This window comes from Sylvia atricapilla, chromosome Z, assembly GCF_009819655.1.
Source record: "Sylvia atricapilla isolate bSylAtr1 chromosome Z, bSylAtr1.pri, whole genome shotgun sequence".
Lineage (NCBI taxonomy): Eukaryota > Metazoa > Chordata > Aves > Passeriformes > Sylviidae > Sylvia > Sylvia atricapilla.
In genome coordinates, this window is record NC_089174.1 from 33816183 (window position 1) to 33831202 (window position 15020).

The following is a 15020-nucleotide window of genomic DNA, read 5'->3' on the forward strand; positions in this document are numbered from 1 at the left end:
ACAACAGAAATATTGTGATTTAACCAAATACAAGGCAACAACAATCTCTAAGAGATTAGTCATACCGAGAACACTGCCTATCTGAAAAGAAAAAAATACAAGACACTGAAATAAGGTGCAAATTAGAAGGATTTCTGTGTGCATATTAGTACTTTGTTCACAAAGGTTTCCATCCCAGTTTTCACCCTTTTCAAAAGCACTATTCCAAAGTTTCTATTCCAAAGGGAGCAATCTATGGTTTTAACATCATATACCTCTATTTGTATTTTCTCCAAGGTGCAACAGTCCAATATAATTTTCAAAAGGGATGTAATAATCAAGGCCAATATATGCAACAGATCATAAAAAGAGAAACAGTATTTTTTTTTCTTTCAGGAATTCACCTAGAAATATGTATTTTGCCCATTCTGGCAGGAATGTGTGCCAGGAGGAAAGCTATCACAAGTTCCCAAGAATGGTAAAAGAAAATAACAGCAGATCCTGAATTAAGTTAGCAAAGTAGAAAGAGATCACAGAAGAAAAATTTTAAGACGAGAGAAGTATGCCTTTGTCCAATAATTTCTATGAAACTGGTGTTCTGTAAGAGAGTTGGCTATCTGAGTGAATCCTGGATGGCCTCAGGAAACACATGAACTACCTTAGATAATCGAGAAAAATTACCTATTTCTTATATTTAACTTATATTTTCTTATTTATGAGCAAAAAACACATCTAATTTAGAGTATTTTGAAAGAGATTTTAACTCAAGTTACTTTTGCAGGACAGTTATAATTTAGTTTTTGCTTTCAGTTAAACAATTCAAGATCAAAATCCAAACACACTGTACAGAAATTTTATAGATATGTTGATGCAAACCTTATTCATGTAATGCCTGGCATTTTTACATCACTTTATGCTAAGAACAAGCTGGTAAAAATAGAGAAAAAAGAAAAAGAGTTACTAAATATAAATTAAATCATTGCTTTTACCTGTTGAATTCAAAAGGAAGATATAAAATGTTTCATCAGTTTCAGGGGTATCATCATCATTAATATACACAGATAATGTCTGTTCTCTTTCTCCTACATCAAACAGAATGAAACTATCCTTTTCACTGGGAACAAAGTCTCCCTCTTCAGCTGTTGCTTCTCCATTAACAGTAATATACTGAACAGCAACAGCAGCATCAGCAGATCCATTCCTTAGGACTGTAAAGTTTGCAACACTCCCTTCTGTAATGCTCACTGTCAGAGGTTCTGAAAACACACAAGCAATAAATTCCAGTTCAAACCTGTGTTTCTTGCATGTGGCCTATTCATCTAATCCCCCACAAGAGGATCCTTCACCTCAGGGAAAGAGAAGGCATGTCTAGTTAAGGAAGCCAAATACTTGCAGGTAGAAGAGAATGGTTGTCCTTAGCCACCTGACCAATCCCAGACCCACCAACAAGAATAGTGACATAAAATGAGAAAAAATTCTTAAGTTAAAAAAAAAAAAAAAAGGCAAAATCAGTACAACAAAACCAAAAAAGTGTATTTTATAACACTAGCTGCGCTAGCATTAGAATTTTCCAGTAATCTACTCTGTCAATAAAATTTGTTTGGGGTAGAAAATTAATTCAAAATTTAAAACCAGTAATATCTAACCTGCAAAATAAATGGGATCGTCATTCCTTGTAATCTGTAAAAATGCACTGGTTATATTGCCCAGTCTGGCTCCACCAGTAGCATTGAATAATCTGATTATGAATACCTCCATCTCTTCAGGTACCTGAACGACAAAGTAGTAAGAAATTAATTTCTTGCATACAAAACAATGAAGAAATTAAAAGGAACAGCGGAGGAGGTTAACAAAACAGGGTTTCTGCATGTTGTTTATTCATTGATTCTTAAGTGTGTCAAGAGGGATGACAAATGACAGTTCATACACTTACACAAAAATAATCATCCGTCAAAAATCTTTGTAAATAAATCCCCTCATCTTTGCTATTGTATAGATGATTCAAAAGTTATCTTGCAGTTTCCTGATGCTGATTGAACTTGTTTTTACAGCTGTATTTATTTATTTATTCTTTTATTACTAATTATTCTCATTCTTTCTCATCTTCCTTCAAATTTATTAGCATTAAAAACATAAAATTAGGATTCTTGCTATTAAAACAAGTGGTTTACTTATTATTGTAATTTAACCACATTTGATTACCAACAGATTCTATCTTTCTTGCTTATAGATATGGACAGTGTCTCAAATTCTTTTATGATTTGCTTAAGTAAACTCAATTTTACCCAAGTATTTTGATTTTTCTCACATAAAATTATCCGTTTCTTAAAAAACAGAGCTTCTTCTCAACTTGCAATGTTTTAGCACTTCCTCTTTGTTTCACATATTTACACAAATATACTGTAAAAATTATTACCTCATCTGGTAGAGAGTAAATTGTGATATTTTTTGAAAACTCCAGATTATCAAAGAAAATAATCCCTTGTTCAGGATAGATGTCATTGGTACATGCTGGGTCAACAATCCAGGACACACTAACATTGCCATAATTTCCTTGGTTTCTTACAAGTCTGTAAGAGGCTACAAAATGAAAACATGTACAGTTAGAGTGTGTCTTCAGAAAAATACAAGTCAAAATGAATAAGGTCAGCAGAGCTGAAAAAAAGAAAAAGGAAAGGAAACAGTAAGTCCACTTCTTACAAAACTAGTATGTGAGTGCACTACATAAAAGGCTACACAATAATAGACCATTACAGCAGTTAAGACTTGTATCAACTCTATGGATACAACAGAGATAAATTGAAGACACAGATATGAAAATTTAGCTCATTCTTCTCTCACATAGCACCCAATGCCTCATGTTCACCAGGCTGTACCTTGTACATAAATCAATTCCCTGTCCCTCCTGTCTGGTATACTCTCAAGCCGTATTTTAACTGGATTGATGCCTATGGCTTTCAAGGCCCATCCTCCTCCACACTAATCTCCACTGCTGATCATGCTGGCACTGTACCACTCTGAAAACTCCTGAGTCAGCCACTGTCCTGTGAGGGTGAAGTAGGGAAAAGAAGCCTTGCAAGAGCAGACAGCAGAAAAAGCATTAACTCTATTAAAAAGAATTACCAGAGTAGATGATTTCTCCTTTACTCTCCTTTATTGTTACTGATAGTTCATCAGGTAGAAACTGAATGACACCATGTGGATCATCATTCTTCAAAATGGTTATATTGACTCTTGTGGCATTCCCCAGCTTGCCTGACATTTCACTGTAGCCACTGAGCACAACAGCATATGTCTCATCCAGCTGAAAGAGGGAAACTCAGTCAGAATGAAAAGATTTATTTAGCAGAAAGAGAGGACAATTTCAGCAAAAGAAAATTACACACATTTTGTACTTACACAATGGTTTTGTATATCTTTGTATATATATAACAGTGGAAATATGGATTTTAAAACCACTGACATTAAACTAATTTTAAAAGAATTTGTCAGCTTTCATTTTTAATCTAATGTGACTTAGTACTTCACGTATTTCTTGAAAAAAAAACTCACAGGAGATGCATCATGGAACACTAAAACTCTGAATCTATACAGCAAGTATTTGTGTAGACTGAGGAGCACCGAGTTCAATGAACAGATATTTACCAAAAAAGGAACAAAAAGAAAGAGATTGTTCATACAGCATTCAATAAACAGTGGCATTCTACAGTATAGAATGTCATGGATTCAAAAAGCTCAGATGACAATGAAAAGTTAAGTTTCAATTTACAAAAATAAAAGTCCAGTTAGACCTATCAAAGCCAAAGATACCTTCTAGTTATCCAGATATCCCTGGTTTGGAGACTGAAAGTACATTCTGTAGAAAAGCACTGCATACTTGTTCTGCTCCCATATATTTTTCCATATTTTAATAAATGACAAACTGTTATGCTGTGAACACAATTGGAAGAAAGGAAAATTTTCATTTCTACCTCTGGAATTCCATCCATCCTTGTCAAAAGAGTAATTATGATCTCTCTTTCACCAGGCTTAAATTCCAGAATTCCTGTGCTTCCATAAAACTCATTATTGTCCCTTGGTTCCACAGTGTATCGCAGAAACTGCCTGACAAGGCTCCCTCTGCTGCGGACAATCTGCAGTTCGACAGAATCCCCTTCCTGTAAAAAAAGGAAGATCCAGCATTTTAACTTGCACTCTGCAAAGATTTTCTTTTCCATAATGATTAAGAAAAGTTATTTAGATAGCTACCTTGATACTGTAGGGACCTCTGGAAGAGGGAGAAAATTCAAATACTCCTCCAGGATCATCATTTTCCAAAATAGTAATCTCACAAGTTGTAAACCCATATTTCAGTATTTGATTTTCCACACTGACTCTGGGAAAGGAAAAAAAGGGGGCTTTGAGTGATGGTTCTTTAAGTAAATACACATCTATGTGAAGGACACCTGAATTCTGATTAATTTTATGAATAAATTATGAAAACAATTACCTACAAAGAATATAATGAATTAGGAAAGACATACCAGTCTTTCACTGCAGTAAATCCCAGCCCTTGTTCTTGAAGTACCACTTTTTCTGATTATTTTTTGCAGTTTATAGTTCTGGGACTTTTTAGTCATACATGCACACAACACAAAGAAAAAGACATAAAACTGTATTCTAAAAATTTAAAATCACATTTAGTATTACTTTTTATTTGAATGAAAATATAAGGATCCAAAATTACTTAAACAAAGCAAACTTGTATTTCTTGCATTCATTTTCTCAGATGCAAATTTGCATTTACACTGTCTTAAGTTCATTCCACTAAAAATGCAAGAAAAACTGCTACTGAAAAATGTATAAAGAATGCACCTTCAGACTGATGATTTTGATATAGCTTATTAAATGTTGGTTTATGAATTCAGATTCATCTTCCATGTTTTCTGGAAGAAAATTTCAACGAAAAAACAGGAAACATCTATTTTGAAGGGTCATATGTCATGTTTATTGCATATTAAAAAAATATGCCAGCAGAAACAAAAACTTGTATTAATATAAACTAAACATGTCATTCAAGAAAAAGAAAAAGACAACTGCTCATCTTTTAACACAGGAAACTTCTCTACAGTTCTCTGCTCAGGCATTTTGGTGGGACAAATTGTATTTCTGGCAGTTTAGGGAAACAGATCCATTATTGCAATCAAGTGCAGGTATCAAACACTGAGTCATGCATTAATAATTTTCATCATTCACAAATCCTAAATAAACCTTCAAGCCAGAAACCCATGCCATCAAATTAAAAACCAAAGGGCAAGCAAGCATTGCCTGAAGAAATGCAGAAGACATGATTTCTGAGAGAAAAAGAAGTTCCTGACAGATTGTGTTCAAACTAATCACTCATAAAACAAAGCATGATTCACTGAAGACAAACCACAGTTCACTGCACTTACCCAAAGTACACGACAAACCTTTCTGTCTCTACCCTGTTAACAGAGAAAGGAAGAAGGAAAGGAAAGAAGAACAGAGGGAAAGAAAAGGGATGGGGGAAGGAATGAAAGTGCCACTTCCTGAAATTTCAATTGTACCAGCTTAGACAATAATAACAACAAGAGCACCACAAAGTTTTCTTTTCCTTTTCCAAACACAATACATTCCTTTTATGGGAACCTCTTTCATTGGCATTTTTCTATTGATAAATGCTAGCAAGTGGGCAGTCCCTACTAGTGAGAAATGACCTCATTACCAATTCAGGATGTCAAGGTTCATTCACAGTACATTCCACCCAGCCCTCCTCCAGGAGTTCTATCACTGCCAAACTCTGTCTGCCCACAACTGCACCAGCAGCCCATATTTATAACTTCACACAAAAAAAAGTACAATCAACGTGCCTCCATCACGTGTTATTTCATCAATCTGACATAGTAATGATAAAAACAGATAAGTACAGTAAGACTGGGAGTTATAACAAATGCATATCAAGAACTATTTAGTCCAAACTCACATCAAACTTTATTTTTGACAATTTTTCAGTTGATCAGATTACCAGAATAAAATACCAACAAAAAAATAAAATAAGAAAACCACCACCCCCCAAATAAAACAAGGAAAAAAACAGAAATAGGAAAATAAGCACATATGACAAAATTATCACATCAAGTCAGATGAAAGGAGATTATTCTGCAATAACAAGAATGTCATTTCAATAGCATATAGATTATTTTCTTGATGTAAAATAAATATATATTTAACATAAAACCTCGATCTACCGTTAAAATTGTATGAACAGATACACAAATCATTTAAAGTGATATTTTGAATTCAAAAAGAATTCAGATTCAAAATTCAATAGACATAAGAGTTCACTCAAAAGGTTGAAGTAATAAAGCAAATACACTTGTAGGTCTATTCTTTCAAATAGGAGATCTGATTTAATAGAAATTTCTTAGTTATTTCAAATGAGGCTACATTTTAAATACATACAAAGACCTTGTCATTTCTTTCAGAAATGTATGCAAGTTTTCCAAAATCATTAGGCATTAATACCATTTAAAAAGTCAAGGTGAAAATTCCAGAGCTAAAATTTATGCTAAATTTTCATTATATTTCTCCTAATACTGAAATTTAATTATATCACTTAGCTGTTGGTAATATATTTCACAACAGAGAATACAAATAAACCATTATATCAAATGAGTTTCTGGTATGTATGTACAAGCTTAAGTGGTTAACACAAAATAATCAAAAATGAAAGAGCATGCCAGATATAGCATGAGGATGTATCTCTTTCATCTTCATGATATCAGACTGAGTGAGTCCAAAAAGAGCTCAGATAAAAAAGGGCCTGCTAACTGAGGAGTAGTGCTAGAATCTGGTATCATCTTGTAATGCATGATAGCAGCTCTAATGAAATCCAAGGGGTAGCAGAATTAAAGTAGTACCAAAGTACCATGAGGGGGTACTTAGAGCATCTCCAGGTATACTTTGAAAGGACTGAGAAGCCTGGCAATACTTACAACCCTTTAACAGTGACAGTGTAAATCAGACCAGAATCTCAAGAAGTTGGAAGTTAGAAAGCAGCTAGTCAGATTCAGCCCATCCACTGCTAAAAACGCCTTTTGCTTGGATCTTTCTCCAGCCAAGTTTTCAAAACTAGGGTCACTTGACTGACTGGCTGATTGATGGATGTGACTGTGTTTTCCCTGCATGACTGGCCAGATTGCTACCAGTGCTCTGACATACTAAATGTTTGTTAATATTCAAAAACAGCAGACAGTGGTTGGGCACTGGGTCAGGCTCCTCAGAGTAGCAGTCACAACACCAAGTCTGACAGAGCTCAAGAAGTTTTTGGACAACGCCCTCAGGCCCACAGTGTGTTTCTTGGGGCATCCTACGCAGGCCCAGGAGTTGGACTCAATGATCCTGATGAGTTCCTTCCAGTTTTCCTTATTCTGTGGTTTCATGACAAAATAGCCTATGCTATTCTACAAAATAGAAGCCACGAGGTACAGTCTTCTAACTCAGATCTGCCATTGCATAAGCAATGGACACAATAGGATCCCTTGTGTTTACATTCTGAGGTACACATATACAAATTTTCACATCAATCCTGGACCAGGATCCATCGAGGGACTTACTGGCTCAACCTTGGATTTTTGTTTGTGCTGTGTACTTGCCTGGAAATCACTAAGCTGTGCCTAATGCTGGTGACCATCATCCAAACTTGCTATATGTTCCTGGCTTAATCACCACAACCTTGCCTTATGCTCTGGACTGAAGGTCATCTCCCTTATGCCACTTCCAATATGACAAATCTCATCTGAAAGGCTTTTCATTTTAGATGCCCTTTCTTTAAAAATACCTTCATTTTTTAGCAAGCACTACAGATTAATTAGGACAACTAAGAGAAGCTTCAAAATGTTTCCGCACTTTTTTTAAATGCATAGTACTATAAAATAAGAGAAAGATTTTTGACTGAGTTTAAAATAATATGACAATTACAAAATAAATACTACTGAAAATAAAACAATAATTAAGAGATGTGTTTGAATTCGATAACTTTGAACCAAGAACTGGAATTCTTAAGAAAGTGAATGTTTTGAAAAGCCCATGAGAAAACGAATTGCAATTGTGAATTTGTATTAATGTTTCTCTGAAAAACACACTTCTTTAAAATCTTTCTCTTCTTTCAGGTATCTCAGGAAAGGTGCATTCAAACTGCCTGTGGAATGTTACTCAATTTGTGTTTGCTACTTCATTTTTTTTATTCAGGATTCTACTGACTTAATTAGTGACCTAGCTTTAAAGAATAGTATTCAAGGAGGATTGTCCACATTAAAAATTCCACAGTGTTTCTCATCAGAGGTAACACCTTCCCTCTGGCTTTAATCCTCAATTTATTTGATTTTGGAGGCCATTTTAACTTATTCAGCAGAAGAGATACGGTGTTATTACTCTGAAAAATAATGAAAGGTAGCAGTAGGTGTCCAGTAACACTCACATAAACATTCTGCTATCAGTTTCAAGTAACTTTTTCCCTATCAAAACAATATCTGACCAAAGTAAAAGCCAACATTTTACAATGAAAGACTTAATTCTTATAGAATCACATATATTTCTTCATGGAAAAAAAATTTAAGAAAGATAAATATAGTTTTGAAATACGCACTGAGCACAGGAAATTCCCAAGCTAGAAAAATATTGCAAACTCCATTTAACAGCTTTACTTATGCCCTGAATTAAGGAACATAGACAATATGCAGTGCTTTAAATGGGTCTTTCATGATTTGCAAACTTTTTATCATTACATAGTCTCTTAAACACAAAAGCATCCTGATTAAATTTAGAAAATATTTTTTTAAGTATGAATGGAAAACATAGGTTTGTCTCGAGTGCTGTGTTCAGTTTCAGGCCCGGCAATTCAGCAACCATGAATTTATATTATTGTTATTCTTAAAAACATGCTTCTCTAAAAAACTTTCTCTTCTGTCAGGTATCTCAAAAAGTGTCCTTTTCCACTGGGCCACCTTCCAGTCACTCTTCCACAGCCTGTAGCTCTGCATGGGGTTGTTGTGACCCATGTGGAGAATCTGCTACTTGGTCTTGTTGAATCTCAAGCTGTTGGTGTTGGCCCACCAGCCCAGCCTGTCCAGGTCCCTCTGCACAGCTTTCCTGCCCTCCAGCAGATCAACGCTCCCATACAACTCGGTGTCATTCACAAATTTACTGGGAGTAAATCCCCTCATCCAGATCATCAGTAAAGATATTAAACAGTTCTGGCCCCACACTGATCCCTGGGAAACCCCAGCAGTGACTAGCTGCCAGCTGGCTGCAGCACCATTCACCACCAACTTTCTGGGCCCAGCAATCCAGCCAGTTCCTAACCCACAGAAGAGAGCAACTGTCCAAGCCCTGGGCTGCCAGGAGAATGCTGTGGGACACAGTGATTCTGCTGAAGTCCAGATAGACAACATCCACAGCCTTCCCCCAGTCCCACAGGCATGTCACCAGATAATAAAAAATCAGATTGATCAGGCAGGACTTGGTCCTCTGAAACCCGTGCTGTCTGGGTCTGATGCTCCAGGCATCCAATGACCCCACTCAGGACAATTTGTTCCGTAATCTTGCCAGGCACCAAGGTCAGACTCACTGGCCTAGAGTTCCCCAGATCCTCCTTCCAGCTCTTCTTGTGCATCTTGAGCATCACACTGGCCAGCCTCCAGTTGTCTGTGACCTCCTCAGTTAGCCATGACTGATGATAAATGATGGAGAGCAGCTTAAAGAGCTCTTACAACAGCTCCCTCTTACCCTAGGATGGATCCTATCCAGTCCCATAGACTTGTGACCACTAAATAGCTCTGCCAGTCACTAACTACTTTCTCCTGGATTTCAGGGGGTCTATTGTGCTCTTCAACCTGGTCTACCATTTCAGGGGACCATCTGGCCTGAGAAGTATTGGTCTTACTGAAGCTGAAGACTGAGACCAAGAAGGTGCTAAATACCTCAGCCTGTATCACATCACAGAAATTACTAGAACTATAAAATTTTCCACATTACACTGCATCAGTTTTGCTTCACGGAACACATGCAATATAAATAAATTAGATGCATACATATGTACATGGATCTGTTCTGGCATCTTTTTTATGGGAGTCATGACCAAAAGATTCTGAGCATAAACTATTTAAACACTCAAGTGTTCCTGGATTTTAATTTTCCCAAAATAAAAATAAAATCATTTGTGTACTGCTGTTCCCAGAACCTAAAGTCCAGAGGTTTTCACTCTCAGCTGCATTCATTTAAGAGAACAAACACAATCCATGGGCCATAAGGCCCTGTGCCTTCAGCTGTGCCAACTACCAAATGTATAGCTGTGTATCTGTACTGGAGGCATGACAACTGCCAATAGCAGAATTTCTTGTGCAAAAGTTAAAAATAACAATCAGATTTTACTACAGACCTCTGGCTTTATTTATGTTTAGTTTCAATTCAGGCCTAGTAAGATATGGACAGGAAACCAAACTGAAGCTGGTCCTAAAGAAAGAAAATATGAAGAAACTTCTGCAGGTACAGGATTATCTTGCTACTTTACAGCTCACCTGTCTTCTAGGTAAGCATATTCTTCATTATATACATTGGCCTCCATTTTGTGGACAGCACTCATAATTATTTTTAATATCCAGGGCCAAAAGATGGTGGTCATAGAGCAAGTAAGGAAAATACTGTTTTCAATGGCTTGGATGATTTCTTTTTTAACTATGGGTGCAATCAAAATTCATTTAAAACATAAACTGCCTTAATAACATCACTGAGCTGTAAATAATACATCCTTGTTAGAACTAATTCTCATATAATTTTGCCCATGCTATTACTAATTGCAATAAATAGAATGCTTATGAACGTATGTCCGTCTACAGTTTCATTAAACTCCATACATGCTCTATTTTTCTACCAACTTATGTTACAGTTTATCAAACAGTGCAAGCACATCCACAGCACAGTGCATCTTTGTTTTCATGGTAATTCACTACTGCTGTGAGGTGCTGGCTGCCAGTCTTGGAAACTGAAATCTGTTCATCTAAAAAACACAAACTATGCAGGAGGCAATACCAAAAGCTTACATACATCACCCTGCCAGTATCATTAACCCCTGCTTTGAAGAGTCATCTCCAGTATTGAAAGGATGATTTTTGCAGATATTTCATTCTTGGCTTCTGCTCATGTTTAAGTTGCCAAATTTCACTTGTAGCCTTGAGGGACACTATCCAGATCGAGAGAAAAGTTCAGATTTTATCTGCTCCTTATTTACTTCTTTTCCTGGCCAGACTACCTATTCCTTACTTCATTCTCTGATCTTGCCAAGTGTGGGAAAGCTGCTTACTGCTGGCAAAATTTTTACCAGCCACTTCATGATCAAGAGGACCTGCTACTCCCACCATACATAGCCAAAGCAGAACAGTGGTTGCGTTTGTTCAGCTGCCAATTTAATCCCCTTTTAGACACCATTTTCAAGGCATGGGATTACTAGTAGGAGTAAGTGGCAGAAAGCTGCAGTTACAAGTACTGCAGAACTGTCCACTGTAAAGTTAATCTTTTATGCTGCCCATTTCCTCTATGTACTTGTCTCCTATCCTTCTGCTTCAATATTTTCACCACTTTGCACAACTTCTTCATGAATTGAATCATTATTTCTAATCTAAACTGCTTGCAATAGTCTCCATTTTTTGTCCAGGACAGGACCATCTTTTCAACACAGTGAGTATCCAAATCAGAATGAAATAATTGTGTACTAGATGCATCCACCAGCCAGCTTCTACAGAAGCAGACCAATCCTGCACTGGAACAGCATCTTTCCAGTGTGATAGAACAATGCTCAAAAAACAGGATCAGCAGCACCTTGAGGAGTTGCTTTCTGGTTTACTAGTGTGTAATCTACATAAATACCTGGTGTTAAAATTTCCCATGAGCTACTCTGCCCTTCCTATATACAACACAGTACTTCTTCATAAGCTAAGGACTGTATAAGTAGTAGATGTTCAATGCAGACTCTGCAGCTGAGAGACCTCTCTTAGCATGTTTCCAGAAAAATAAATGGGGAAAATATACCTTAGATTAGAAGGTATTAGCAGAAGTGATAGTATTTCTAAACTATATATACATCTGAATCTTTGGAAGCAGGGCTATAGAAACAGCCAAGATTCTCCTGCTAAAAAAAAGGCTCCTGGATATGAAATAATTCAAGTATTCTGAGTAGTGTTCACATGCAGATAGATAATAAAATCTCCTGAACCCTCTTACAGCCTTAAGTATTCTGCAGTCCTGAGGTCACACTGAACAGAAACCACAATGCTGTGCTTCAGAAACACCATTGCTCCCTTTGTAGCTGAGGCATGTGGTAATAGTCACACTGGCCTATTTTGGAAGCCAGCAGTTGTGATGGAAATATCTAATTCTGCAACAACATCTTGACTATAAACCTCTCCTGAGAAAAACACAGTAATGTATTGCTTTTGTTACTATTCATTATAGTTTTCTCCATTATCTCACTAAACATTACTTTGCTGAAAATGTAAGTGTTATAATCACAAGCCATAACTAAAGATCAAAGTTAAATGAACTTTTTTAGTAGCATACATTATTTTAATCAATATATAAATAAAACTAAGTCACCAGATAATAAGCAAACATGGTTTCTCACACTGACCACGAGTCAAAGAAGATTTCATACACAGTCTGAATCGAGGGCCCAGTATTCCTCCAGGCATTTATCAACACAATGGAGGCAGCGCCTTATAATTAATACTGTGCCAATTTTTTATATTGAGTATAGCAGGTGGTATATATGAATAAAGATTAGGGTACAATACCTGTCCAAAGTTAATAACACAGTTTCATTCATTTCAGGTATATCATCAGCTTTAATAGTAATGTTGATTGTAGTATCACTTTGTCCAGATAGGAAAACAACAGAGCCATTAAAAGGACTTATATCATCCTGTGTTACTGCCTTGTGATTAGGACCAAAGGGTCTCAAACTCCAGAACACTGTTGCTTGACCATCAGTCCCATCTCTATGCAATGCAATGGAAACCTGTAAAGCACATGAATCTGCTGTGACTTGCAAAACTAGATGCAAAAACAATTAACCGTTTGCAAATTACTGTTTGAATATGAGCCTCTTTTTTTCTTACTTATACCTACATATAAGATCTGAAATGAAAGATGGTATATCAAAGAAAATATATACTGAATCTTATCTTTTTAATCATGTATCCATCATATACTTGGACATATATGTTTTTATATACTTAATGGAGGTGGGAGACTATTAATATGATAAATCAGTTAGCACTCATAAATACAAATATCCTTCTGTGACTGATTTAATCAGTGTCCACCTCATCAAGACAACCTAGGTTTTAAATGTAACCATCATAATTTACTCTGGCTGTTACAGGGAGTTCCAGCCTGTACTCTACTTAAGGAAATCAGCAGTTTTATTCTGAGGATGAAAAGCAAGTTCTCTGATTCAGGATTTGAGGGAAGATGTCAGTCAAGACAAGTAGGGGGAAAGAGGGAAAATGTAAGAAAAGATATTTTATAAAGTTTCTCTGGCTGGGATTGCAGCATTCAGATGGATAACAATGCTTTTGAAAATGCTTTGAGTACTGAGAAACAACAAAAAAAGCATATTTATTAGAAAACAGACCCATCAAGCCAAACTACATATTCACATGTAAGTCAACTATAAAATACACTGACAGACACCTTCATGAAATTTGGGAACAAAATCAGTCCTACCCCCCAAAACTGTCTTTACAGCTGGTGAAAGAAATTAAACTGTCTGCAGCATCTTTTGCTCCATGTGAGCATCTAGACTTAACCAATTCCAGATCCTTACAAAGAAAGCAATGCTCTCCACACTTTTAAGGTGACAATCACATTAATTTTCCTAGCAATTTTTTGCCTTTTTTTTTTTTTTAAGCAAGAGAATATTTGGGATAAGATCAAAGTTGGAGGATGGATTTTTCTCACATCAATTTTCAAATGTTACAGTGGATATAGTAAATTTTGCTTTCTCTGTACTAAGGGACTATGCAAAAATGTTTACTTACCACTGTGGCAGGGAATTCTTCTGGCTCAGAAAGAATAATTGGAAGGTTGCTGGTAAAGCCTATTTCTCCATTTGCAATATCTGGAGTAATCCTCAAAGAAATATTTCGAATCTCACCTAATCTAGGACTCACAGGTGGGATAAGAGGAATTCTATCCAGCAGCTCAACTTGTTCCAACTGTGAGAAAAAGTAAGAAAAGCTTGAAAAATAAGAAGCCTGAGTACCAAGCAAGAACTATTCAGACATCTTGGAATGAATGTCATATGCAAGGAGCAAATAACTTCCAAAATAAATTTCTCTTACCAGCAACACTATTACATAGCTATTACAAGAATATGTAAGTAGCTATGTAAGAAATGAAGTGAATGGTATTAAGCTTCCACAGCAGAATAGTATACCTCTCAGACAAATCATGTACACAACTAAATGCATGTAGAGGCAGAATCAACTTTCTAAATTGGGCAATTCATTACTGGATCTATGAATCGATCTGCCAAGCACACCAAATGTTGTTCTAACTCCAGGTTTTTGCCATGCATTCATAAAAATCTGCCAAAGTCACTGCAAACTTAATAAATTAGACCTTCTCATGATGCCAAAGATTCAATCTTCTTTCCTCTCTCAAAAAAATGTAAAGACTTCTCTACTTACAATAACTAATATGTTAGAATTACATTCAGAATTGAAAATCAGTACAAGATTTCAAAACTGTAGTCTTCTCTTATATTACCATATTTTTGATGGTTTATTTATACTGAGAAGTAGAAAAATGTTTACTCTTTCTTTGAATGGAAAATACCATTCACTTAGCCCATCAGCATCACTGACATGGCAAGGAAAGCAGGACTTTCCTTCTTCTGCTTTATTGTTACTATTCAGGACGGTTCATGTAACTACACATACAACTCTGATTTCTTCAGCGGGTTTATAGAAAAGTTTATTGAAAGA

The 15020-nt window shown here is 36.1% G+C and overlaps 1 protein-coding gene across 1 annotated transcript in view; it reads right to left on the minus strand.

Annotated features, from left to right (window-relative positions):
• ADGRV1 (adhesion G protein-coupled receptor V1) overlaps positions 1-15020 on the minus strand; it is a 258887-nt gene that overhangs the window by 229943 nt on the left and 13924 nt on the right. Inside the window, exons 9-16 of the mRNA XM_066339463.1 lie at positions 14073-14249; positions 12825-13048; positions 4228-4354; positions 3951-4136; positions 3103-3283; positions 2396-2559; positions 1626-1749; positions 969-1235 (exon numbers count right to left, since the gene is read on the minus strand). Of these exons, the coding sequence (XP_066195560.1) occupies positions 969-1235; positions 1626-1749; positions 2396-2559; positions 3103-3283; positions 3951-4136; positions 4228-4354; positions 12825-13048; positions 14073-14249 (1450 nt within the window). The remainder of the gene's footprint in view (positions 1-968; positions 1236-1625; positions 1750-2395; positions 2560-3102; positions 3284-3950; positions 4137-4227; positions 4355-12824; positions 13049-14072; positions 14250-15020) is intronic.